This window comes from Rhinolophus ferrumequinum, chromosome 22, assembly GCF_004115265.2.
Source record: "Rhinolophus ferrumequinum isolate MPI-CBG mRhiFer1 chromosome 22, mRhiFer1_v1.p, whole genome shotgun sequence".
Taxonomy (NCBI): domain Eukaryota; kingdom Metazoa; phylum Chordata; class Mammalia; order Chiroptera; family Rhinolophidae; genus Rhinolophus; species Rhinolophus ferrumequinum.
The window spans coordinates 43,780,758-43,808,455 of NC_046305.1; the positions used below are offsets into that span (position 1 = coordinate 43,780,758).

General features: G+C 50.5%; 2 protein-coding genes across 5 annotated transcripts in view; one reads left to right on the plus strand and one right to left on the minus strand.

Moving 5' to 3' along the window:
* ST7L (suppression of tumorigenicity 7 like) overlaps window positions 1–27,698 on the minus strand; it is a 148,837-nt gene that overhangs the window by 41,761 nt on the left and 79,378 nt on the right. The window lies entirely within an intron of this gene.
* WNT2B (Wnt family member 2B) lies at window positions 12,922–26,884 on the plus strand. 2 transcript variants are annotated; one of them, XM_033092527.1, is made up of 6 exons: window positions 12,922–13,000; window positions 13,876–14,783; window positions 20,467–20,687; window positions 21,735–22,012; window positions 22,701–22,965; window positions 25,888–26,884. In XM_033092527.1, exons 2-6 carry the CDS (start codon window positions 14,593–14,595, stop codon window positions 26,115–26,117), a joined length of 1,185 nt encoding a protein of 394 aa, XP_032948418.1. In that variant the 5' UTR covers window positions 12,922–13,000; window positions 13,876–14,592; the 3' UTR covers window positions 26,118–26,884. The 2 variants fall into 2 exon arrangements, with proteins under 2 accessions (XP_032948418.1, XP_032948417.1); XM_033092526.1 differs by lacking the exon at window positions 12,922–13,000 and having other exon boundaries at window positions 13,394–14,783.

Here is a 27,698-nt window from a genome sequence, read left to right on the forward strand (position 1 = left end):
AGGGTTTTGGTGAGGAGAGGGGAGAGGGATGCTTTGCCTACACACATGGAACCATCGAATGTTAGAGCGAGAAGGCAGCTTTGAGACCCTTCATTCTAGCTTCCTCAGTTACAGATGAGGAGAGGGAGGCCCAGAAAAGCCAGGTGAGTTGTCCAAACGTACATGTGTCTCGTTCATGGCAGAGCTCGGGCTGAAGAGTCCATCTGGCCACCCTCTCACTTCAACCACCTGCACCTCCCTGAGCTGACTTGAGACCAGGAATTGCTAGCCAAGCCTGGCTGCTCCCTCGGGACTCGTCCTCTGACCTGAGTCTCTGCCCTGCCTCTGCTTTGATCTTGGTCGCCTGAGCTGCCCCATATTCCAGGCCTTGGCCTCTGCCCCCTGCCCTAGGGCTGTCTGCCATACCACAAAAAGCCTGTCCTCCTTTCCGAACCGGTTTGACAGCTGCAGTGAAGATGGTGGAGCTTCTACTCCCAGGCTGTGCCTCCGTCTGTCCAGCAGCGCTTCTGGGCAGCACTCACCCATGGGAAGCCTGCCTTGCTCCTCAGGTGTGGACAGAAGCCACTGAAGCCACGAGCTTGTCTCCCCTCCCTGCTTGGAGGCTGACCTGCCACACCTGCTTGTTTGGGACAGACAGCTCTTTGTCCTGGTCCTCCTTTCGCACCTGGACCAAAACCCAGCTCTCCCAGGAAGGGCCTTTCACGCTCTCCAAAACCTCACCCATCTCCCTCCTCTGTAGTGTCTGCCCTTCCCTCCCCTGCTCCCTCAGCCCAGCCAACCCAAATCAAAGCCTCCCAGGACTGTTTGGGCCTCAAAACAAACAGGGTGTCCTCAGCAGGGGTGGGCGGTTTGGGGGTGTTCACTGCAGCATACAGGCCCCCTCTGCATCCCTCCCGAGTCTTGGTGAGTCAGCATCCCAGGGCCACATACAAGGCGCTTATTCAGGGCTCGCTTTCCTGCTGCTCTCTGCCCTTGGCATCTCTTCCTCCCCTCTTCCCCCTCCCCCATTCTCTATGTGGGCCTTCTTCTCTAGGGGAAAGCTCTGCTCCCTGCCCTGCTCTGTGCCTCCTTGCTTCCACCCACCCACACGCCCTCATTCCTCATCCCCATACCTTCTGGGAGTTTGCAGTCCCAGCTGGACACAAACGTAAAGGAGGTAGAGCAAAATAGAAATGTTAAACGATTAAATCCTCATTCACATATTTCCAACAGGTGTTTGTTGCTTCTGGCTCTGCAGGCCTGAGCTATGTTGAGAAGGAGACACACACACACACACACACACACACACACACACACACACACACACTTGCTGTGCCTGCCCTTCATTGACTCGGCATGTGTTTATTCAGAACTGACTGTGTCAAGCCTCATGCTAAGGGCTGGAATTTACACTCTAAGGGGGAACAATTCTGGCGACGTGACATCTCAGGGCAGTGCAGGCCAGGATGCAGCAGGTGCCCCACAAGGATGATGGGGCCCCCAAGTGCCTAAGGAGTTCAGCAGAGCAGGGAAATCTGTGGTTCGAGACACCAGTTTAAATAAACACAAGGGACAGGATACTGGTTTGCGTGGATAGGGATATGTGTGCACTATGTCCACAGGACATGGGTGCAAAAGCAGGATGCACAAGAAACCTTCAGAACAAGAGCTTGGTCATTCTCTATGTGGCTTTGGGCAAGTCAGCCTCTGCTACCCTCCATTTCAGCATCAGTATAATGAAGACACGACAACCTCCCTCTCAGGGCTTAGTGAGAATTCAGTGAGATAAAGCGGGCAAGTGTCTGGCACATAGTACTCTGCAGATTATTTGCTGCCCTTGGAGAAAGGCGCAGCGGTGAGAAGGCGACCCAGGGCTGTGCCGTCTTACGTGGGAAGCTGTGTGTTCCTTTCATCCCAAAGCTGAGTTGCTCGCGCCCCCTGGTGTTTCTGTCGCTGTAATTCTCCCTGCACCAAGGCCTGGCCGCACTCCTACCTCCCTGGACAGGACCCACTTTAGAGACGTTGGCGCGGGCCGGGATGCATCCCCTTTCCATACCCACGCTCTGCCGTCTCCCTCACAGCGAAAGGCGGAGTACGGCCGCAGTCCCTGCCTCAGACACGGAAGCCCCAACGAGTGAAAGGGGAATCACAGAAACAACCTCACAGGGTTGTGAGGCTTAAATGAGCAAATCTAAGACTTCAGACTAGTTAGGGCATAAGTAAGCACTCAGCAAGTGATAACCATTAGAATTATGTAGCTCCCAGACCAACACAAAGTAGGTGGTCAATAACTATTTGTTAAACAGGAATCAGGAGGAGTCTCTCAACATTCATTCATTCACCCATTTAATTATGCTTCGAAAATGTCTTGCTCTTCCTATACTATCTTTGCTGTTAAACACACACACACACACACAAAACCAAAAAGGAAGCCCTTAATGAGTCAAGTAAGTAAGCAAGATCCAGCACTCGGTGGGAGGAAAACAAAGAGATTTCACTCATTCAGACATCCATACAACAGCTCCTACTAGGTGCCACTCACTGACTTAGGCACTGGGATAAAGAAACAAGTTATAGGCTCTTATCTGGGGCTTCAGATGCTGGTGGGAGAGACAAACACAAATCATGGTGTTCTGGGGGCCACAATAAAAAATAGGAACAATCCCCAGAGGAGTCAGGAATGACCAGTCTCACTGAGGAAATGACACTGACCCTGGTCCTGCAGGAGGGGTAGATGCTCCCAGGTGAGGAAGGGCGTGAAGGGCATTTCGGGTAATGAGAACAACATATGCAACGCACAGAGCCACCAACAGGCATGGTGAGAAGTCTGGGTGGGAGAGAAGTCCAGAGAAGTGAATTCCCGAGGAAGGGCGTGGTCTGTGCAGTGGAAGCATTTGGACCTCCCTGGGAGCCAGAACTGAGGCATCATGAGCAGAGGCAGATTCACCACGAAGTTTAAGCTTCAAGGACCATCCATCCCTGGTATAGCTCCTTCCAATCCCTGAAGGACCCAAGCCATGTGTTCATAGGGTCATTTGTTTTTCTAAACTTTGCTAAAGTAAAATATCTTAACTGTAATCAGTTAAGACTGCTGGCTCTTTTCACTCTGACTTCTCCTGTGTCACACTTTACCCATGTTGGGTGGCCTTGGAGTGGTGGCCACAAGCATTTTGGGTATTAGCTAAAGTTGAGTTGAATAAAGGACTGTTTTGAGTGAAATGTATGTATGTGGTTCGCGGTCACATCCATGTATCATTGAGTTTGGGCTAGCCATCCAGTGTAAGCATGGCTTCCAGGAATGCTTCTGTCAATCCTCATGCTGCCTCACCTTGCATAGTGCAAAGGTTGTATTACTGTAAATATATCCTATAGCACCTGGCACTAAAGATAGTGGGAAGTGGAGGAGAAACAAAGTTTTAAGAGTATGGAGCCAGAAGCTGGTCTCTAGAAAATTCTTCCAAGTATTGGATTTCTAAAATTATAAGTGGGTAATTAATTTCTTATCAATGGCCATTCAAAATAAAATTTCTCTTTTGTCAAGAAAATACTGCAGTGTACACAATTATAAATGCACCATAAATATGAAAATGTAATCAAAGAGTATGGAGTCCAAAGATAGGTTCTGGGTTTTTTTTAATTTTAGAGAGTTCTGTTTCTGACTAAGATGGAATAATAGGGCCTGGATGTATTCTCCCACCTAAAACAACTAAACACTGAGCAAAATATATTAAACAATAATTTTCAAGACACTGGAATCAGGCAAAAAAGGACAGAGATGGGAAACAAACAAAGTGAGTCCTATGATTGCCCCAGCAGTGAGGTGGAATCAAGGCATAGTCTGGCAACTCCTTAAGTTCAGGAGATGAAGCTGGGAGTTGGGAAGGAAAAGTATTGGAGATGAGAACTGTGATGAGAGAGAACTCCAGAGAGCTTCAGAGACTTCCCCTTGCTAATCAACATAGCATATGAGGAAACAACCCAAGGCCAACGAGAGAACCACCCAAAAGGATTAGAGGAAACAATACTCAGAATTCACATGGGACTTGGAGTAATTTCTGTTCTCACTAGGCAAAATGACAAATCTTGTAATTCATGGGACGTTAGAGTACTCAAAAGTTGTCTCTATAGTGTGCCAAAGTTAGCTCTAGACTAAATGCTGCAGTGCTTCCACCAAAAAAATTTAAAAACAAGACTCAAAAGGGTCAAACTATTTCCAAATAACTGCATCCCAGAACAAAGCTCAAGAATTTGTATAGGCAAACAAAAATATCTGCATCCTAAAAATTAAAAATCACAATGTCTAGCATCCAATCAAAAATCACCAGGCATGCAACAAAGCAGAAAAATATGGCCCATAATTATGAAAAATCAATCAAGTAAAAATTAACCAAAAATGACACAATGGTAAAATTAGTAGACAATTATATCAAAACAGCTATTATAACTGCATTCCATGTGTTCAAGGAGATAGAGGAAAGATTGAGTTTGTTAATTAGAAACATGAGAGATAGAGAAAAAACCCAAATCAAATTTCTAGAGATGAAAACCACACTATCTGAGATTAAAAAGAAAAAATTGAATGGTATTTACAACAGATTGCACACTACTGTGGAATAAATAATTGTCAAACTTGAAAAAATAGCAATAAAAACTATCCATAGTGCATACTGAAACACAGAACATAAAAAAATGATTTTTTTCACAATGAACAGATCATCACTGAGCTTTGGAACAAACTCAAGTGAACTCATATAAGTTTAATTGGAGTCCAGGAAAGAAAATATTTGAACAAAAAAAATGGTCAAATTTGTCAAAAATGAGAAACCCACAGATACAAAAATGTCAATAGATCCTAAGCACAAGACACATGAAGAAAACTACACCAAAGAAAATCATAAATTGTTTAAAACCAGTGATAAGGAGAAAACCTTCAAAACAACCAGATGGAAAATACCATGTTACAGACAAATGAACAAGAATAAGAATAACGGCAGACTTCTCAGTGGTAAAGATATAATCCTGAAGACAGTGGAGTGAAAGTTTCAGAGTACTGAGGGGAAAAATAAAACCAATGTAGAATTCTATACTTAGTGAGAATACCTTTCAAAAACTGGCAAAATACTTTTCTCAAACACGTACAAGCTGAAAGAACTCACCACCAGCAGACTTTCAGTACAAGAAACATTAAAGGAAGTATTTCAGGCAAAAGGACAATGATTCCAGAAATCTGGATCCAGAAAGGAATGATGAGCACTAGAAATGGTAACTATGTGGGTAAATATAAAAGATTATTTTTCTTAGTCTTTAAATCTCTTCAAAAAGTTATCACAATGTATTGTGGGATTTATAATATGTAGAAGTAAAATGTATGACAATAGCACAAGGCTGAGAAATGAAAATATACTATTGTAAGATTCTCATACAATACATGAATCAGTATAATATCATATGAAGATAGACCACGATAAGTTAAAGACATATACTGTAAGCCCTACAGCAACCACTAAAAAAACAAAACAAAACAAAGCTCATAAAGACAACAAAGGAGATAAAACTGGAATCATAAAAAAATACTCAATCCAAAACAAAGAAAAAGGGGAGCAAAGAAAAGATGATAGAAAAATAGTAAATTGTTGATTGAAAACCAACCATCTCAATAATAACTTAAAATGTAAATGATCTAAACAACCCATTAAAGGGACAGATTGTCAGATTGCATAAAAAAGTAAGACTCAAATACAGAAGGTGCCAAAAACATGTATATACATTTTAAGAAAACTGTATTAATATTGTAATACTCAATATATACCGATAACAAAAGATAAATACAAGCCACGTTTGACTTCTGCAGTTACAAGAGGTGCTCAGAGTGGTGCATCAGCGTCCAGACACTTCTGAGTACAGCGAACTACTGCTTGAACAACATTGACCAAAGTGTCCACTTGTATATGGTTTTTTGGCATCCCTTGTATATACTCCCTACAATAAACTCCACTTTAAATATGAAGACATAAATAGGGTAAGTTGTTATAGAATACTTCAGCCAAATGCAGCAGAATACATATTATTTTTAAGTACACACACAGAACACTTACCATGAGACTCACCATTAAAATGTCTAAATAAGCTTAAAAGGATTTAAATCAGATAAAGCATGTTCTCTGACCACAATGGAATTATATTAGAAATCAATAACAGAAATGTCTCTGAAAGGGGTGGCCAATTAGCACAGTTGGTTAGAGTGTGGTGCTAATAACACCAAGGTTGCCAGTTCGATCCCCACATGGGCCACTGGGAGCTGTGCCTCCTTAAAAAAAAAAACAAACACAAAACTGATAAACAAAAAAAATGTTTAAAAAACAAAACAACAACAAAAAAGAAATGTCTCTGAAGAATCTCCAAATATCTGAAAAATAACACAATTTTAAATAACTGAAGAAATCAAAGGGGAAATTAGAAAATATTTGATATGAATGAAAATGAAAACACAACATCAATACCGGGAGTGCCAAAAAAAATGTATACACGTGACTTGTATTCATCTTTTGTTATCAGTATATACTGAGTATTACAATGTTAATAACAGTTTTTTTCCTTTCTTAAAATGTGTATACTTTTTTTTTGGCACCCTCTGTATTTGTGGGATACAGACAAAGCAGTATTTTGGAAAATACAGGACGAAAACAGGCCACTAAATCCAGCAATTAGGAGGCATTTTGTAATGATACTGAGAACAATTCCAAGTATACTTTGGGGTACTGACACCGGATTATAGCAGATTAAGAAGTAAACAGGAGTTAAGAAAATGAAGATGAAAAAAGTTTGGAGTTCTCCTGAATGGAGAGTGTATACTCTTTTCAAGGAGTTCAGAGGTTAAGGAAAGGCAAGAGAGCTGTAATTAGCTTTGAAAGAAAGTTTTGAGGTCAATTTGAACAAAATTTGAACAAAATTATTTATAGACCAGGAGTACTTAGTTAATGGACAAAGAAATGTAGAAAATTCAGAGACAGGTTGGCTCATTACATGGCAAACAGTAAAGTTGGACCTTGAACCATATACAAAATCCAATCTAGATGGAATAAAAAGTGAAGTATAAGATATAAAACTGTAAAGCTAACTGAAGAAAATGTAAGGGAATAATTTTGTGATCCTTGGATATGGAAAGATTTCTCAAATAAAAATGAAGAAATACAAAACTATGAGGCAAAAACTGATAAATCTGACTATATCAAAATTAACTATTTGTGTTCAATAAAGAACACAACAGATAAAATTAACAACTGCACTCAGAATTTTGTTTGTTACACTGGAGTTATGGGGAGGAAAAGCTTATCACATCACATCAAGGGTACCCACCAACATGACTTACCACTGTTGATGTTGACCTTGATCACCTGAGTGACGTTTGTTAGGTTTCTCCACTGTAAAGTTACTCTTCCCTGCACCCCCCCTTTTATGTTCTGTACTCTTTGAAAGAAAGTCACAGCCTGTAGCCCACATAGTAGCTACATAATTATTTTGAATTCTTCTACCTGGGAGATTTGTGTCTTCTGTCCATATATTTGCTCGAGCATTTATTCATATCAGCAAGGACTCATGCATATTTATTTTATAGTTTGGGTTATCATTTAAAACTATTTTGTTGCTCAAATTGTCCACTGGGGGCCTTTTCAGTCGACGCCTTGTCCGTTTTAATTTTTAATATGAACAGATACCACTTATATAAACAAAAGCCTTTGGGGTCCTTGATACCTTTTAAGAGTGTAAAGGGGTCATGAGACCAAAAAGTTTGAGAACCCCACCTGACCCCAACACCACGTAGGGGCGTGGTTCTTCTGGGGGCTGCAGACAGGGCAAAAGCAAAGGAAGCCACACTCCCGCACCCATGGGGACACGCACTTCTCCGGGCCACGCATTCCCTCCTAAGGTTTTCTCCGTGTCTGAAACGTGGGAGTGCCCCCACGAAGACCGTTCCCTCTGCCATGTCTTTCCAGTAAACGCCACTGTGGGGCGCACGGCCCGCAGAGTGAGCCTCCCACCCGCGAGTCAGGGCCAGATCCTGGGCTCCGGCTCAGCGTTTTCTTCTGCGGAGCCCCGGCCCTGGCCTGACCTGAAACGTCTGGTCCTCACTCCGGGCTCTGCTGGCTCTCCCTCCTGGGCCACATCAGGAGTGCAGGTGTGGCGCCCGCGCGGAAAAGAGCGCTCCTGGGGCAGTGTCCCGCCGCGCACGGAACCGGCGGGTCGTCCAGTCCTCGGAAGAGTGCCTGAGATGCCCTCCACCTGCCTGGCCCTGCTGAAAGCAGCCGGACAGCTCCCTGCTCCCCGCCCTCCCCTAGCTTGCTCGGCTGGCTGGGCCTGCAGACCCTTCCCTCTGCAAGCACATGGCAGACAGAGATAAATTGCTGCGGCTGGAGACCGGGCTAATTGATACAATAAGTTTTGTAATTGCCTCGAAAATAAGGTAATGATTTGGCAGAGGGAATACTTTGATCTTATCAGCCAAGAAAGACGTCTCCAAATGAAACCAGAAAGGGGCTGGAAGCCTCCAACTTGGAGTATGAAGCATCCGGACTGCCTGTTGTTCCCTCCGCCCTCTTGTCCCCTGTTCCCTGCCTGACACTCCAGGCTTTTCGAGAAGAAATGAAAGGACCCTTCTATGATGACTTGAGAAGAATATGTGCACATATGCATGGGCTATGTGTGCAGAAGGGGTGGGTTCTGGACTGTTCAGGAACAGGGGGATAGCTAGAATGATTTCTCCAGCCCTAGAGAGGCTGCAGAAAAGGAGATGGGGGAGGCAGACTGGGATTATGAAAACCCTTCTTTGAAGGCTCAAGCCTAATGAGGTTTCTTATACAGCGAGGGTAGTTGCTTTGGGTTTTTCGGGCATAACAGAGGGAGGAGAACCTCGGTCCTGCCTTCTCCAGAAGCTGTGAGCGTGCACACACACACACACACACACACACTCACCCTCCTTCTGCGCTGTGGGTGTCCCTGCCTGGCAGAGGCCCCAGCACAAAGAGGATTAGAAAGATGAGCTAATCTGGTTTGTATCCCAGAAAGGGACCTTGTCCACCCTGATGTTTAAGGGGGTGAAGGAGTGAGGAGTACTCCTTTGGGGGCCTGCTGGCTGACAGTATCAGAGACTCCTTCCCACTGGGGTCCGACGGATGCTGAGGTCCTGACTTCAGGGTCAAATTTAGGGAGCAGAGAAGCAGAGGCCACAACAGCGGGTGGACTGTACTACAAGAAACAAGAGAGAAAGAGGGCCCCACTGAAGGAACTAGCTCTCCATCCTACTTGTTTCAACAGTGAGGAAACTGAGGCCAGGAGTTGGAAAGTGACCCTCAGAGTCATGCAAATCATGCTTGGCTGAGTTGGGGATAAAACTCAGGTTTTCTGATTTCTTTCAGTCTAGTGCACTTGGACTGTATTGCAGGGACTACTGAGGAAAGTGTGAAAGAGAGGGCAAGAAAAAGAGAGAAAGAGGCAAAAAGAAACAAAGATACACAGCGAGAAAAATACAGAGAGGAACACACAAAGATTGAGACTGAGAAAGCCACAGAGAGTCAGAAAATACCTGGAGAGATAGATGGGGAGAGTGAAAGAAGAGTGAGAGACAGAGAGAGAGTCATACAGATTTATACAGAGAGAAAGATGGAGAGAGACAAAGACTGAACTGATAAGAAGCAGAGGAGGAAAAGCAGAAGACAAAGACACACAGAGAGACAAATGACGACAGAAAGACAAACACAGAGAGATAGGAATAGACACAGAATGACAGAAGTGAGCCAGAGAGAGCCAGACCCAGAGAGACGCAGAGAAGAGACACGGGGACAGCGAGAGGCAAGTGAACCAAGGAAGGCAGACTGGGAGGGACGCAGATAGGGGGCTCTGCAGATTTTTGTCCTTTGGAAGAAAATCTCACTTCCAGATCATTCTGGGGCCCAGAACAGGTGGTGGGGAGAGAAAGTGAGTTCCTGCTTAGTCTACTTCATACAAGCAGATCGGGAGAGGGGGGCTGGGGGCAAAGCGGGAACCACCCTCCCTTGGGGTTAGGCTGGTCAGTGACCACCCAGGATCCCAGCAGCACACCCGTTGGCCTCACGCAGAACCTGGGCCACCCGCCCAGGATGGCTGTCAGCCCGCCCACCGCCTGGCTCCAGTCTGATTACAGCCAAAGTGCTAAAAGTCTCCACCCCCAGGCCCCGCCTCCCAGGCCTCCCCTCCTCCTTCCCCTTTTCCCTCAGCTCCCTCTTTTCCTTTCTCCTGGGCCCCTTGGGAAGCAGTCTACCCCGTTTGATCACTGGCTGGGAGGTAGGGGGTCCCTGCCCTCCCAAGCCCCCTTCCCTGGCTTGGGGCTGGATGCTCCTTCTTTCCAAAGACTTCTTGGCCTTATCTCTTTGAGACATGTTCCACGCCTCGCCTAGGAGCCCATAAATACCAAGGAGAGGCTGGTCACACTATGTACAAAGACAGATCCCCACCCCAGCCCTCTTTAAAGCCCTGGGTTCTTCCCATGTTCCCTTCTCTTCCCTAGACACCTGCATGGGGAGGCCGAGGAGGGATACACAGGGCAGGGGGCTGGGCACTGGGGGTCTGTGTGAACCTGGCCTCATTTCAAATGAGACTTGCCTTGGTTTGCAAAGAAATCTCAGGAAAGGCAGCTCAGGGCCCCTTATGCAAGCAGCAGGCGCAGGAATTCCTTGACTCCCATCCAAACCTCCCCCCAGCCCCTTCTCAGTCTTTCTCTCTGCTTGTTACCATCCACACCACCTCCCACCCACTGGGAAAGAGAGAAGGTCATCGCCAAAGGGGCCCAGGGAAGGAGGGGCCTCCTGGGAGGGGGGGTAGGCCCCGTGGAGTAAGAGCTGTTTACCCACACCCGAGTTCCTTGAGCTCATCTCCACTCCCATCCAAGGGCCAGTAGAAATTCAAAATCATTCAGTCACACACAGCTGAAAATAGAGTGAAAGATGAATCTTAACTCGAAGTGGCCCGGGGAGGAGCAGAGTATGAAGTGAGATATCAAGGGTGAGAGAGCACCCACTTCTGAGAGGGCAGGAGGCTATGGTGCCACCTTGAGGAAGAAGGAAGAGCTGGCCGGGTGGAAGCTGTCCTGCTGAGGGCCTGGGGTGGGGTGGGGGGTCTCTGGGGTCCTCTCTCCAGTCTCTGCTGACATCTGCAGCGTGCAGCCATGAACAGCCAAACCCAGTGTGCCACCCTCAGATGGTCTCATTGTATTTGCAAGAAAAAGCCTTGGAATAGGGCATTTTCACGCATTCTGTGTCATTTAGGATGGCCTGGCCAGTGCTGGGCACGCAGCAGGTGCTCAATAAGTGCCAGAACGTGACTCCCAAATCAGTGAGTCTTCCCCGGGCTCCCATTATGGTGGACTGGGGTGGGGGTAGGAGGGAGGAGCAGGTCAGGCGCTGGCCTGAGCCTCGGCCTTGACCTTCCGCCTGGAAGCCCCACAACAGGCCCTTGCGTGAGGAGCTGAGCTCTCCAGTAGTGTCTGGGACCTTGAGACTGGAAGTTTATTTTGAGATTTGAAGCTCCAAAGTGGCAGATCCCGGAAAACCTCTTCTCTGGCTCCGTATTTGTTCTCTGGTTAAGTGGTTGAGTACAGCTCTTGCAGTCAGCTGGCTCCTGCAGCCTGGGGTTCCTCCTGGGGAACTGAGGGCCCAGAGGGGAGGGGAAGAAGAGGAAGAAGGGGCAAAGCCCCATCTTGGATCGTCCACTCTATGACAGCGGTAGCCTGTAAGCACTGGGGAGAAGGCTTGTTCCCTCACCCACTTCCCTCCCTCTTAGAGCTGCTGATGTTTCTAGGGGCCCCCTCAGCTCTGCAACATAGTTGAGCATTTATGTTGTGCCAAGACACGGTCCCACTTGACTCTAAAGACAGCTGAAGCCAAGGAAGGGGCCTCGTAAGTGAGTTTGGGGCCCATGTGGGCGAGTCCACCCAAGGTTAGGGCTGATGTGATCATCTTCAGCTCCCCACCCTGCAACCTCAGGCCCATATGTAGAAATAAACACAGGGCCAGAGTCCCACCCAAGCCTAAGCACACAGAGGAGTCTGGGAGAGGCTGCTGGAGCTTGCAGACTGCTGTCCCGCATCAGGGTGGGGCTGGGAGGAGGTGACCGAGTGGTCCAAGGGAAGGGGCCCAGCCAGGAACGAGCACGGGTCCATTCCTCTCTCACCTGCCCCTCTCAGGGGAGCTCAGCATGGAATCTGCTGCTTTTTTAGGAAACAGAAGGGCTGACTGGAGCCTCCCAGACCAAGAGGAAGGGCAAGGGAAGGGTCAGCGGGTGGGTCTCTGTATTCAACCCTCTCCCACTTCCATCCAACTCCAGTCGAGCCCCACTTTTCACCTTCTCCCCCCAAAGGCGGGGCTCCTTCTTCCCTGCACGACCTGGCCCGCCCCTGTTACCTATGGGAACTCTCCTCCTCCGATGCTCCCTCTGCTCCAGCTGGCTGGCCCCCTTGCCAACTCCACCGCACACCGGCCCACTCCCACCTTGGAGTCTGTGCTGGCTGTTCCCTCAGTTTGGGATGCCCGTAAGCAGGCATCTGCCCGCCGTATTCCATGCCTCCTGCAAGTCTTGAGTTGAGTGTCGCCTTAATGAGGCCTACTGGATCATCCTGGCTACAAGTCTGTCCCACGGTACTTGTGGCTTTCTAACACATTATATGTTTTACTGATGACGTTTACTGTTTATTGTCTGTCTTCTCCCAATAGAGGGTAAACTCCGTGAGGGCAAAATTATTGTGTTTTACTTTGTCCACTGATGTGTCCTCCGGTTTAGCACATGGTAGGGAATAAATAAATATTTGTTTAATTAATGAACATACTGTGCCCTCTGCCACAGAAAGTGAGTAAAGGAGTAAGAGGTGGGAGGAGAGATAAAGGTCCCTCTGAGCCCCTGTTCATCTCCGCCTCGGGGATGTCTGTGGCGCCTCTGCAGCCAGCTGCTCCCTGTCCGCTCACACTCTAGCGTCTCTAACAACCAAGAACTGACAGTGAGTTTGGGGTTGAGGGGGGTGGGCGGTTTCCAGCGCGTTGTTTACACCAGGGCTATATAGTTTAGATAAGCCACTGGGATAGATAGGCACCAAGGACACCTGGGAATGAGGGGCTAGGCGGGAGAAACTGAGGCTGGAGAAGGGGATGGGGCCAGATACCAGGTAAACTCGAAGTTGGAAGACCAGAGCTTTGAAGAGAATTTTTACGTCTCAGTCAAGGCGACTCTGGCCCCAGGGGCTCTACCTGTCAGCCTGGGAAGTGCGGTGGGGGGCTGGGGGAGCGGGGAGTCACTTTTAGCGGTCAGCACCTCCCACCTCTTCCCGATTTACCACGCCCCCAGGCGGTGTGCGGAGGTGGGAGGCGGGAGGGAGCAGTGGGGAAGAGGAAGGGTGGAAAGGCGAAGGAGAGAAATGGCTCCGGGGCTTCCACTCTCTCAGCAAGACTCCCACCCCTCCGTTCGGGAAAGCCGCCCAGCTGTTTCTGATTCTTCGGTCCTCGCAGCCCCGCCCGATGGGGTGGAGGACCGAGGCACCCGGGATGCCGAGGGAGACTGAGCTCTGTTGAGCCCCGGCGATAAAGGGTGGGGAGTCCGCGTCCGGTCCGCAGGTGTGCCCACTCCTCTTCGGCCATCGATTGCAGGGCAACAGGCCGGAGGGAAGCAGGGAGACCGGGCAGGCGGGCGGGAGCCAAGTCTAACGTTGTCTGGGGGGTGCGGTGGGCCGAGGGTCGGAGGAACCAGGGGCAATGAGCCCTAGAGGAGAGAAGCCCCTACCTGAAGCCGGCTGCCCAAGGCGCCCCGGTTGGCACCGTTGAAAAGGGAGTAAAGATTCTCCCGCAACTTCCCGTGGCAGAAATTCTACCCATTTCACAGGAGCGCAAGAACGGAGAGAGGACCCGAGGAGAGTGCATTCTCTGTGTGCTCAGCTCCAGTATTACTGTAGGTTAGCGGACAGGGGCGGGGGAGTGTCTGCCAGGCCCCTCTCTCCGCGCTCCTGGCCATCGCCCGCGGAAGTTGGGGTTGCAGAATGAAGGGCGCTAGGACCCGGTGGTGCGGCGTCGGCAAGGACTGGGCGCTCCGGGCGCCGCTGCGCCCCTCGCAGCCCGCCCGAGCAGGTGGGGGCGCGGGGTGGTGCTGCGCCCCGGCGCCTAGGGGCGGAGGGGGCCGCCACACCTAGGGCACAGCGGCGCGCCGGGGCTGCGCGGGCGGAGCCGCCCTGAGGGCCGCGCGTGTCCCCGGCCTCGGCCCCGCCCCGTGCCGTCCAATGAGAGCCCGCGGCCGGAGGGGCTGTCCGCGCACTCTGCCCGCAGCCCCACTCCGCGCCGCGGACCCCCTGACACTGCGCCCCGCGCACGAGCAGCGCACCCCAGTCCCCGCGCTCGGCGCGGCATCATCGGCTTCCGGACACCGCTCCCTGTGACCCTCTCCGGTTCCCTGCGCCCCGGCTCCTGGAGCCCAGGTGCCCCTAAGTCCCCAGCCGACGGCGAGCCTATGGCCCCCCAGGGGGGTGAGTAGGAGCAGCTTGAGTACCCCCAGCCGGTGCCGCATCCACGCCCCTCCGGGCCGAGCGGCGGGAGTCCCTGGGGAGCTATGCTGAGGCAGGGTGGTGCGGAGGACGCCGCGCAGCTCTCCCCTTGGCGTGCCCGCGCCCCTGTCTCCGCGCCAGCGCTCAGACCCGCGGCCCCCGACGGCTCCCGGGCTTCGGCCCGTTTCAGTCTTGCCTGTCTGCTGCTGCTGCTTCTGCTGCTGACGCTACCGGCCCGCGTAGACACGTCCTGGTGGTGAGTACGGCTCTCAGGGTTGGGAGGGTGAGGCGTTGGGTCAGAGAGGCCGGAGGGCCCGGAGGTAATTCACAGCTCCCGGCACCGGCTGCTCAGGAGACCAGGTTCGCTTCGACGGAGTTAGCGACATTCCGGGCAGGACTGAAGTTCGGGAGTGATGGGGTAGGAGGTGGGAATGGGGGACAGGGGAGCGCCGCGCCTTCCGCGCCGGATAAGGTGGGTGCTGGGTATTCGGAGCAAGGACGCCCGGTGGTCGAGGCTTTACAGACCCCTATATGCTGTGCCCCGTCTATTTCAGCTCAGCCCTTTTAGGGCAAAAGCTACCTTCCGAGTTTCTCTCAGGGTGGATTCAAGAAAGCAATCGCCCATCTGGGGCCTTCGTTGGCCATCCAGCAGGAGCCCTTGATCGCCTACAGTCGCCAGCTGGGAGGTGGAGAAAGGGGGCGGCTGGCGAGGGCGGACGAGCCTCTTGCTAGTCTACCCGACTCGGTAACGCGCTAAGGCTTTGGCGAGGCAGCGGCACCCCGCGCAAGCTTTAGAAACGGAATCGTGGCAGAAACGACCCCATTAACTCCCACGATTAAAACAAAATGCTTGCGTGTGCATAATTTAGGAATCTGTCTTCAGCCTCTGTTTTAAGGATGTCACTTCGAACCTTGGTATCTCCCTCCCGTCTTCCTTCTTTTTCTTCCCCAGGTGACCCCCTCTCCCCTCCAAGAACTAGAGGTTTCTGGAATCCCACAGTATTGAGACCCTCTCTTCAGATTTCTCGCAGGCCTTAAGAATCCAGACAATTCACAAGACGGCAGATGAGGCAAAAGATATTAAAAACCCACTGGACGTCTGTCTGTTCTCTCCGGACCCCTCCCCACTCCTCCTCCCCCCAACCCCAGGATGGCACTCATCTTTTTCTTTCAGACGAAAGAGCTGCTCTCCCTCCTCCCACACCTGGGGGGGGGGGAGGCAGGGCAGGGGGAGAGTTGACTGAGAAAAGAATCTTCTCATCTTTCCTCTTCACCTCCCCCCCCCAACCAAACTGGCCTCTAGGACGGGCTATTGCTCCTCTCTACCCACGCAGTGCCCCCTTCCTTTCCTTACTCTGCTCCTCCCCCCCACCCTACCCCCACCTCACAGTGTGGTCTCTTCTCCCCTTGCACCCTGTGGCTTTTCTCCTCCGGACTTGGAATCTAGGCTGGAAGGGCGCGGGGTAGCTGGCTGAGGGGCCGGCGAGCTTGGGCCGCCGACTCCTATCATTTCAAGATGCGTCTCTCTCGCCATCCCCACCCCCACCCCCACCCCGTTTTCCTGTTTCAGAAAAATCTCTCTTTTGGATCTTTTTTATCTCTGCAGTGTTGGGGAAGGCGAGGAGGGGGGTTCTGGATGGGGGAGCAGGGAGGCCCATATCTTACATCTGGCTTGAAACATTCCTTTAGAAATGGAAAGAAGGGGGACGAGGAGAAAAGCCTTTCAGAGTTCAGAGTGAGCTCAAAGCCACCCTTTACCGTCAAGGGCTTAGTTTGGCTGGGGACTCACATCTTCAGTGGCCCTGTAGAGAGAGGATGAAGGGACCGCTGCGCACCCTTATCCATTCCAGGTGGCACTTTGCTTTAGGGACTCGATTGCTTACCAGCTTGGGAGGCTGTCTTGGGGACCACTTAGTGTTGAGGTGAGGAATTGTAAATCTGGTAGTTTCAGGATCCTGGTAGCGGTTCCTAAAGACCCATTTGGGGTTCTTCCTAGTCCCCATTTTGTCCCCTTGGCTTCTCCCTTTCCCTTTTTCTTTCTCTACTACTCTCCCACCCCACCCCACCCCACCCCACGTGGTTCATATTAAAGATTTTTGGAAAAACTCCTAGGTAGGAGAGCTAGCTAGGGAGGCAGGCGGGTGATACAGAGGGATTCAGCTGTCCCTGTGAAATGGAGGAAGGCAGCAGCCAGGACGGGGCGTGGATACAGAGGTTGTTTTCCTCTCCTTGCCTCACACCTGCCATAGCTGCAGGCCCCCGTGCCTGACTCCGTGGGCATCACTGCTAGGAAAGTGGAAAGCTGCTTTCTAAAGGCAGGTCAGGCCCCCAAGAGACTTCTCTCTCCCTTGGGAAAAAACCCAGCGAGATTGACATTCTGTACAATCCCTGGAAGACATGCTGTAGGGTCTGTGTGTCCGGGGTCCACTTTGGAGCAGAGGCCCTCACTGTCACCAGCTAACAGCCTGCTCTTCCTAGAGCCCATCCCCTTACTCTCCAACCACTCCGCTCTCCCATCTTTAACTGGAGGAGGAAACGATGGTCTCTTCATCATCTATGATGAACAGAACAAGAGACGGGACTCCGGGCATGTGCTTTCCTGTTCCACTTCGCGTTCTGCAGGGGGCTGGATGGCAGGAAGCACAGGGCAGGACGGCGTTCATGGGTTCACGGAGGGCGAGGAGCACTGGCGTGACCGTTACCAACATCAGCTGCCACTCAGTGCGCCCTTGCTGAGCTCCAGACACTATGGCCAGGCACCTTATGGGCATCATCTTCTGAATAATCCCCCAAATAATCCAGTGAGGCAGATACTATCATTATCCCCATTTCACACATGAAGATAGGAGGGGACTGGTGAGAAACTCAAGTTCCTGCCAACTTTGGAGCCCAGTTGGCATACTCAGTTAAGCGTTATAGGCCTCTCTTGCCCTTGGAATGAAAATGAGCTTGGACTTTGGAGTCAGATGTCCTTGGTTCACCTGGTTCTCCTCTGACTAGCGCTGACGGCCAGTACTCTCCCTGAACCTCTCATTTTCTTCACCTGTAAAATGGAGATCTCTTTCTCAGGGGATTTTTGTGTAGAAACATGTTTTGTAAACTGTAAAGTACCATACAAATGATGTTGTACTGAGAGATTCAGGGAGGGTGACAGTTTTATCCCTTTGTTCAAAGCCCTCTGTGGGCTGGGCTGAACCATGTACACGAGGAGCTGTAAAGAAAGGGGGAAATAAAAAGAGGATCCCTGGCCTCGTTAAAAAGACACACATGAAACATCTGCAGGTAGGCTGGCGGTGCCCACAAGGAGTAAAGCTCTCACTGAAATGAAGTTTCTGGCTGGCTAGGGGAGAAAGGGAGGTGGGGTTAAATCAGAGCGGGTAGGTGTTTAGTCAACAAATAGTTAAGGACCTACTATGTGCCAGACACTGTTCTAGGTACTGGGGATGCTGAAATGAACAAAAGCGACAGAAATCACTGCCTTCATGGAGCAGTGCCCCAAACCACCTGGGGGTGCTGGTGGAATGGGGAGTCTGACCCAGCAGGCCTGGGAAGGGGCCGGAGGGAGGCACCACTTCTGCCTGACCTCCAGCCAATGCAGATACTGCTGTCCTGGGGCCCACACTTGGAGTGGCCAGGGGCTTGTCAAAGGAAGGGATGTGAATTGATCAAAAGCAGGTAGAGAACATTCTGGGTAGGAAGCTGGGAAGGAAGCAAAGACAGCTAGAGAGTCCAGGGCACCTCGCCCGCCCCCCCCAGCCCCTGAGCTGGGGGTACATCTCTGTGCCTCTAACAGCTGAGCTGAGTGCTTGGCACATGGTGGGCATTTGGCAGGCATGTGTTGAATTGAGAGGAGGAAGGGCTGGCCCTCAGGCTCAGTTTTATGGGAGGCCCCCACGCCATCGACAGGGGGCTGACCACTGGTCAGCAGACAGGCGCCCTGCTCTGCAGAATCCTGAAGCAGCTACTCAGTGGGGTGAGGGTGGTAGCAGGAGAAACTGAATTCTCTTCCCATCTTAGGTACTGAACAGATGTTCCCACGCTCAGTGAGGATGTACCAAGAAGGACCAATGTGGGCTGCAGCAGAGTGGATTTAAGTCAGACCACAGGAAGGACTTTTTGCCAGTTTGGCCTGCCTCACTCCAGACTGTCTCATGAGGGCTGGATTACTGGTCTCCCATTCCCATCCAACCCCCCTCTTCCCAAGCCCCAGCAAAAAAAACAAACACCCATTGCCTAAGGCAGTACTCAGGACTGAAGTGGGGAGGCAGAATGGTGGTGAGACAGGGACAGGCTCCAACTCCAACGGTCTTGATTCTCCAAACAAAGCACCGCGGCAGTGGGTGTAACTCAGGGCTGTGCGTCAGGCGGCCCTTTCCGGCCTGGCCCAACCCGGGGTGTTTATTTTGTTTGTTCCTGGAAGCTGTTGCCCTGATGGACAGTGCTGGGGACGCTGATTCCATGGGATTTCTCAGTGGTGGGTCAGCCCTCTCACCACCCCCCCCTGCCCCCCCGACAGATGGGCCCCATCAGCTCTGCCGAGTCCCAGAAGAGGCAAGCATCAGCCCTCCTTCTGTTGGTTTGAGTTGGTGTCACCAGTGGCGATCCGGTCTGTGGGTGAGGGCGGAGTATGTGAATTGTGGGGGGGGGGTACTTAGAGCCCAGAGCAATTCAGCATTTCCCCTGTACCCACTCGCCGCCCTCCCTTCTCCTCACCCATTTCTAGGCCCATGTTGAGGCCTTTACCAAACCATCAGCTCATTTACAGCCCAAACTACATCTTTTCAGTCTGTTAACAGCAACTGCCCTCCTTGGCCCCCACCTGTTCAGTAAAGAGGAGAGAAGGCGTCCTTTAATGTGTTAGGACAGGAGAAGAGAGAATTCCCAGCAAATCAAGGAAGGTGCTGGGTGTTGGAGAGCTAGAAAAGGAGTAGTAGGAAGTGGGAGAATGGATCATTTGATGGCCTGTGGGGAGAAAAGGTGATGACATACTCCTGTCTTCTCTCTGCAAGGGCCTTCCTGAGGCTTGTGGTGGAGTCCAGGGCTAAGAGTGTTTGAAGGAAAATATTGCCTTAAGAAATTTGAGAATGACTAGCAATCCACCTACCTTTGAGTAGCCCACCCCACAGGATCTTCTAATAATTGTTCCTAGTGGGCTACAATATGGGGAGTGTCACCCTCTTGCTTTACTTTGGCTTTTAGCTTCTGGCTACAACAGCCCATGCACTTCCACCCAGGACATACTACCCTATAGGTTGGGGGGGAGGAGGATTTTGAAAAACTCAAGCCTCATTGGTTAAAAAAGGCCAAGGGGCCTGGAAATAAAAGGTATGGAGAGGAGAGCTGGGAGTGGGGTCTTTCTCCCCAGACCTCAGCATGGGCAATGAGGATTTTTTAGCTCCATGGGTCTGACTAGGGTTACAAACGTTACTCAGAATTGCCCACTATGTCTCTTCCCACTGGCCCCTCCCTGTCTCCATCCTTCTTCCCTCAGACCATGTCTTCATGGACCAGCCATGTAGGACAGGCCTCTTACATGTGGGTGTAAAAGTGTTGTCTCAGACTCTCGTTTTGTTAGTTTATTTTTCCATGAGGCTCTTAATGTTTATTAAATAAACAGGCAATGGGTTTATGTGACATGCCCACAGCTTCTTGTGTATGTGACACATGCCTGGCCTGTGTTCTGGGAGTGTGTGTCACTTTGGCCTTTGGCTGGGGAACTGGTGATGGTGGGAGACCGCTCAATTACTCTCTCTGCAACTGTATAACTATTTCTCCAGAGCTTGTGGGGAATGGTTCTACCCAGCAGCCTTAGGCAATGTGGGTTGGGGAAGGAGAAGGAACGAGTCCAAGGTCTAAATGCCAAACTATTCCCCTGCAAGTCCCCTCCTCATGCAGAAAAAGAGCGGGGATGCTCTGACAGGGCCATCTCCACCTTGCAGGTACATCGGGGCCCTGGGGGCCCGCGTGATCTGTGACAATATCCCTGGTCTGGTGAGCCGGCAGCGGCAGCTGTGCCAGCGCTACCCAGACATCATGCGCTCGGTGGGCGAGGGTGCCCGAGAATGGATCCGAGAGTGCCAGCACCAGTTCCGCCACCACCGCTGGAACTGCACCACCCTGGATCGGGACCACACAGTCTTTGGCCGTGTCATGCTCAGAAGTAGGGCCCCCCCCACCCCGCCTAGCTCCTTCCCTTGCTGTGCTTGGGGTGGTGAGTGCGTAGGGTAGGCGAGATCCCTCGCTCGTTTCCTCCACACTCCTTCATAATCAGGGAAACAGTTGTGGGCAGAGAGCAGGACACCGTTGGGAACAGACCCTCAGTCCCTCAGATGTGTGGCCAGGGCCCCTCTAAGTGCCCGCGTTCTGGGATGACGGGATGAAGGAACAGCACGCCCAAGCACCTCCATCTTATTGCTCCCTCCCTGCCCTCACTAAGGCCCAGCCTGCGGGTGTCCACGCACTGTCTGGCGGAGGACTAGGTCCGCTGCTCTGTTCTCAGCTCACCACCACCACTGCCCTCACTCCCAGCCTCCAGCACCACAGTAATGGGAGCACGGGATAAACAGAAAGGTGATATGTAAATATTTGGAGAGTCAGCGGCTTGGCCCCAGCTCAGCACAAAAGCTAACCAGAGCTAGACAATAAACTAGGAGAAAGGGAATGAGATGGGACTCCGGAGGTGTCGGAGGGACAGGGCTGATGATTCATCAGTCCGCAAGAGCAGGGAGGGAAGGAAGCAGGGAGGGAAGGAAGCAGGCAGCGAAGGCGGCCTCTCTCTCCAAACAGGCTGACCCCTGGGCGAGGGTCTCTGTTGTGGAGGAACTGTCCAGCAGAGTGGGCCTGAAAAGGCCTGGAATGTGGACTCAGCTTAGCTGCGCCAGGGTTGGCACTCAGTGGGGGAGGATGATTCACCCTGAAACTTTTCAATGGATGGACCGAGGGAGTTTGGAAGGAAGCAAGTGTACAGGTCAGCCCAAGAGGTCAGATGTACAAAGAAGTGGCTAGAAAGTGGTGAGAGCTAGGGGAAGGGGCCAGATACTCTGGGGAATGTTGTTGGAAGGAAAGGGCCATTTGAATAAAGGGGGTGCAGGGGTGGCTCTGGGAAGGAGAAAGAGAAGAGAGATTTCACAGTTGGAGGTTGTGTGGGCTGAAGAAGGGGACAGACGTGGCCTCTTTCCTGAACACACCTCTGCCCTGCTCTCTCCAGGTAGCCGGGAGGCAGCGTTTGTGTATGCCATCTCCTCAGCAGGGGTGGTCCACGCTATCACCCGTGCCTGTAGCCAGGGTGAACTGAGTGTGTGCAGCTGTGACCCCTACACCCGTGGCCGACACCACGACCAGCGTGGGGACTTTGACTGGGGTGGCTGCAGTGACAACATCCACTATGGCGTTCGCTTTGCCAAAGCCTTCGTGGATGCCAAGGAGAAGAGGCTTAAGGACGCCCGGGCCCTCATGAACTTACACAACAACCGCTGCGGGCGCACGGTCAGTGCTCACGTCTGTGCATGTGCATTCCTATTGGCTGGGGTGGGTGACCCGTAGGTGTGACCACGGACTAAATGTGAAGGTGGAAGTGCTGAAGGCTTGTGAGTCACTTCCAGAAACCCCAAACCCCAGGACAGGAGCAGTAATTGCAAGGGTTCAGCCAGGTGCATAGTCTTCACACAGGTGGAAAGTACGGAAAGATGGAGAAAAGAAGGGAACTAACTTTTTAGGAAGGACAAAAACGCCTCCATATAGACTGAGGAGGGTAAGAGCTTGTTCTAGTCAGTTCACTGGTATTTATGCACCTCCTATGTGCCCTGTCTTGTGCTGGGAAATGATGTGTTACAAAAGTAGAAGGCATGGTACCCTCAACTCTAAAACCCATGAAAACCAGAGGACGTGCCAGCATACTGTGATCATGAACAGAATCCTGTGGCTCTAAAGGTCAAACAAGCTGTCATGAGAAGGGAAGACTGTTGGTCCAGGAAGGTTTTCTAGAAGATGTTCTTGAATTGGATCAGGAAGAATGCATGGGATCTGATGGGGGTGAGGAAAACCAGTGGCTCCCCTAGCTTGCCAGGCGCAGGCCCAGCAGACCTCAGGGCACTCACGCGTTTAGTCCTAGGGATGAGTACAAAGTGCCCTGACCGCTGCCTCACCCTCCCTTACCTGCCTCCCCATCTACCAGGCTGTGCGGCGGTTTCTGAAGCTGGAGTGTAAGTGCCACGGCGTCAGTGGCTCCTGTACTCTGCGTACCTGCTGGCGTGCACTCTCAGACTTCCGCCGCACAGGGGATTACCTGCGGCGGCGTTATGATGGAGCTGTGCAGGTGACGGCCACCCAGGATGGCGCCAACTTCACAGCAGCCCGCCAAGGCTATCGCCGTGCCACCCGGACTGACCTTGTCTACTTTGACAACTCCCCAGACTACTGTGTCTTGGACAAGGCTGCAGGTAAGGAAAGCAGGTGGGAACATGGAGCCCCAGTTCTTAGTGCCGGCATCCCCGGGTAGTCAAGGTGGGTTCAGCCTCAGGAGTCAGGGAGATGCTGTGGGAGGAGCCCGGCTCCTCCTGACATGAAGACCGTGTAATGAGATGTGCCTCCGTCTGCACAAGCAGAGCGGAGAGGTCACTGAGCTCCTTGAGGCCTGAGGTCTGTGTGACGTACAGGAGTGACAGGTCTGCTCTGGGCGTGTTAAATGAGTCACGTATGCTCATTACTGAGCAATGTGTGCACTACACAGAAGCAGAAGATGCAGTCTTAAATCTTTGGCTCCTTACAATCTAGCTAAGAAATGAGGTGTACCAGGTAGACAGATGCAACTGAAAAAGAGAGATGACTGAAGAAGTCAAGAGAAGCTGATTTGAAAATGTGGAATGTAAGCTGTTTCTTGGAGTGTGAGGATTATCTGGACAGCTAGACAGGCAGATATCGTCTACATATCAGCAGAGCGGTAGGTGGGAAAGTGCATGATCTGTTCCAGGAACAGAGAGAAAATGAATGAGTGAAGATTTCAGGTAAGGGAGATGAAAGGTAGACAGACAGGTTGGGATCAGACCATGAGTGACCTTGAAGGCTTAATCCAGTGTGCTGCCACCGAAGAGTCTAAAACGGAGCTGGGGAAGCAAAGCAAGAGGAGATCCCTACCAAAGGCTAACCATGGCAGAAAGCAGTGGGTGGTTGTTTTTCATTCTGTTCCAGATACGTGTGGTGGAATTCTTGGGGCTGCTGGAAGGTGATATGGTATTCCCCCAAAAGACTGGAAGTTGCCATCCTGGCTCATTTTTCAGGCTCAGATAGGTTAAACTCGGCCCACATGCTATGCAACAGAACCGTCTTCCCCTGGTTAGAGTCATGAGCTCCCAGACCCTTGTCTGCAGACTCGGCAGTCAGGACTTGGGGGCCAGACACCTCAGCTGTCCTGGGTGCTGTTTGCTTTCACTCCTCACTGTCGTTCCTGGGGAGTCAAGGGGTTCGGGGCAAAACTGGGCACAGAAACAGGGTGGGCCCCCAAGTAACAGAGAAGGTAGTCTGTGTCCTGTGAAGGGTGCTAGAAGAGGAAAGGTTCAGAGAGCCCTTCTGATTCTCCTAGTGAGGTTCTGTTTTCTTCTCACGTGGTATAACTGGGAGGGCTACTCTCCGAATGCCTGGAAATAATTCCCTAAGCTCTGAGGTGTAAGCATACGCTACCACACCTGAAACACGCCATTGGGGAAGGGTCTTTGGAGTTAGGAGGAAGGATGACTCCCCTGTGTGTTGGTTTATCTCAGAGGCACAGAGTTAACTCTCATAGAACCCCAAGGAGGGCCTGGAATTCAAAGGGTCCTAGTCATCCCAGAAGGGAGTGTGGAACCAGGAATTCCCACCAAAGCAATACTGTCCAGTGAACTTTCTGTGATGATAGAAACGTTTTACGTCTGTGCTCTCCAATACGGTAGCCACTTAGCCACATGGGATTATCAAGTACTTGAAATATATAGCAGTGTGCCCAAGGAACTAAGTTTTAAAATGTATTTAACTGTAATTATTTTAAATCTAAACGGCCACAGTTGGCTAGTGGCTACTGCACTGGGTAAGTCAGCTCCAGAGTGTGGAAGAGGCTGCCTGCCCAGGGAGGATTTAGGAGCCAGCCCTTGGAGTCAGGAGAGTAAGATGTAAAAGACCCCGTCGGCCCACACTCGAGAGCAGTGGTCTCCTGACATTTTGGATTGTATATTCCCATCATTAACAAAAAAAGTCTGAGCATGTACTTCCAATATGTGTATAGTTACTTCTAAATTGTATCTATGTTCCACTGTGCTAATTTGTACATTATAGAACATAATATAAAATATTTTAAATTGATGAAATTAAAAAACAAATATAGAAGTTCTAGATTACTTCCCGTATCCCAGTGAATGTGGAGTCTTCTGCGACAGAAGTGCCCCTTTTAACCCCCAGGTTACTAGCTTTCCCATCCTGGGAAAGGGTTGGAGTAGATGCTGTCTGCGATCCCTCCATCCAAACCCTAACGACTGTATGCTCTGTTGCCAGGATCTCCTTTGCTAGAATCAATCACAATGAGGTCCTGAGCATTCTCTGTGCAGGGAATAACACCATCCCTACCCTTCAAGAGTTCCCAGTATAAGGACGAAGGCAAGGGCTGTTCTTTAGGAACTCCTTAGAGCTATGTACGCCTCCAGCCAGTCATGCGAATCACTTCACCTCCTCAGCTGGACAGAGATTAGAGACAGAACAATTCACTTAGACGCTATTATTATGCATCTCTCATAGTTTCATATGAGAAAACTAAAGCCTAGAGAGATTAACTAACTCGCTAAATCCCACAGCTAAGAAGTGGCAGAACTGGGATTTAATCCACTGACATCACTATTTAGACACTCTGACATCAAGCCCCTGCTTTTAATGGCCATACTATACTACTTCCTTGTATAGTACAACTTAATAAAATATAAACTAAGGACCAAAATACAAATAGTAGCTGGATCAGTGTTGTGGCAAGACTTGGTGGAAAAGAGAAATGATAGGTGTTATTTTTTTAAACTTTTTATTACAGAGAAATTGAAATATAAAGTAGAGTCCTCACCCCGCTTTAACAATGACGAACACCTTCAGGCGAGGTTTGGAAGGGGACCTGCAGGTGTGTATTGGCAGGGAGGGCACTGCAGGTAAAGTCAGTGGTCTCGGGGGAGCCTTGATGTTGCGAAGAAAGCAGCCTGGTGCAGAGGGCCAGGAGGAGAGGAGCACTGTGGCTGGAGGGTGTATTTTTAGGAAAAGAGATTCTTGATGGTTTGCTCATGAGGATGTGGGTAAGGAAACCCGGAGCAGCTGAGGGAAGAGGTAACTTGGTTCTCACTCTCTCTTCCCTGACCTAGGCTCCCTGGGCACTGCAGGCCGAGTCTGCAGCAAGACATCGAAAGGGACAGACGGCTGTGAGATCATGTGCTGTGGCCGAGGGTATGACACCACTCGAGTCACCCGTGTCACCCAGTGTGAGTGCAAATTCCACTGGTGCTGTGCTGTGCGGTGCAAGGAGTGCAGAAACACTGTGGACGTCCACACTTGCAAGGCCCCCAAGAAAGCAGAATGGCTGGATCAGACCTGAACACACAGATACCTCACGCACCCTCCACTTCAAACCTCCTGACTCAAAAGCACAAGATCTTTGCATGCACACCTTCCTCCACTCCCAGCCCTGGGCTGCTACAGTTTTTATTTAAGGACTTGGAGAGTAATCCAGAGAGACTCTGGTGTCCCGCTGGTTCCTTAGCCCTGGGAGGTTGATGGGATGTACGAAACTGAGCAGCTCCCTGACTACCCTCTCTGGAGGTTGCAAGGGACAGTGGAAGAGGTGTAGGGGTCTTCAGAGTGATATGAGTTGCACTAAAGCATGTGGTCAAGGCTCATTTTTCCTTTCCTTTGCACTGGCTTCCTGACACTTATTGTGTGTGCAGAAGGAAGGGTACCTGGAGAGAGCTTCTTTTTGTTCCTATCTGGCTGAGGGTAGACGGGACACAGATGAAACCACGTATCTCCTCCCATGTCACTTTGAGCAGACTGCCTGGTACCCCCCAAAAAACTCTTAGGCTACAACCTTCTTTCATTATTGAGAGTTAGGTAAGAGTTAGCTATAGCGGACAAGGTTCGATTCATATGCTCATGTTTATAAACTGCTGTGTTCTGTAGGGAAAATTATGTAAGAATACAAACATACATTCTCTTCCAGTCCCTCCCTCCTTTTCTATCTATATCAGACAGCACTGCCTCTTTTGCTCACTTTCTGCCTGTTCAAACTGAGTGGCATGCTGTGGTATCCATGCCTAACAGATTGTTAGAATACCCTGGAACACTCCTGAGAAAGTAATTTAGTAAGTCTGCCTAGGCCTTGAGATTTTATTCTTTAAACCATCAGGCATTATTCTGGGGCTGCCCACGTGCGAGACATTTTGAGTAAAAGGTGTATGACTCATGGAGGGTGGGAGAGGGTAGCAGTCCTGATCTCAAGGGCCCACATGAGGCATCAGTGTAGAGAAGGCAGGTAGAGACCTCTGGCTTTGGCAATTTTTAGGAGAGAGAAGATCCGAGCCCTTGAAACTGGGAGAAGGATCCAGTGGCTACAGAGAGAGGAGAGCTGGGACTTGGGGCAAAAGTGGTAAACCACTTAGAAAGCAGCCTTTCCCCATTTATCCAACAAATCTTTATCTATTGACTCTCCAAGTCCTGCTGATTATTGTCGTTCACTCCATCTTTGGCTTAAAGAGGGGAGCTCCTTCTATGCCACTACCCACTGCCTAACTAAGCTTGCCATAGCGGAGTCTCCAGAGATAGCCGGCTTACTAAGCTAGGGGTAGGGCACGGAGTCCAAAAAACCATGATGTCCTATTTGTATGTGACTTAAAGAATGGGTATCTCTTGCCTGTTGATAGTTTAAAGGAGCAGAGTGGTGTAGAAATTTGCGGTATGACACATATTTGAAATCACAGCTGTTTTTGATATTTTGAACAAGATACCCAAAGTCTCTGAACCTCTGTCTTCTCACCTATAAAATGAGGGTATGAACCTATCTCAGATACTGAGTTTTAATTGTGCCCCTATCTATGGCCAGCAGGCTCTTACCAAAGCCCCTAACTGGTTTAGCCCATCATGACGTACCTCAGAAGTTTCCATTCAGGACTATAAAATATTG

Excerpts from the sequence above, each read along its gene's own strand:
- WNT2B (XM_033092527.1), top strand. The coding sequence starts at position 14,593 with ATGCTGAGGCAGGGTGGTGCGGAGGACGCCGCGCAGCTCTCCCCTTGG. Across the intron at positions 22,013-22,700 it reads ACAACCGCTGCGGGCGCACG|GCTGTGCGGCGGTTTCTGAA; the intron begins GTCAGTGCTCAC and ends CCCATCTACCAG. Across the intron at positions 22,966-25,887 it reads TGTCTTGGACAAGGCTGCAG|GCTCCCTGGGCACTGCAGGC; the intron begins GTAAGGAAAGCA and ends TCCCTGACCTAG.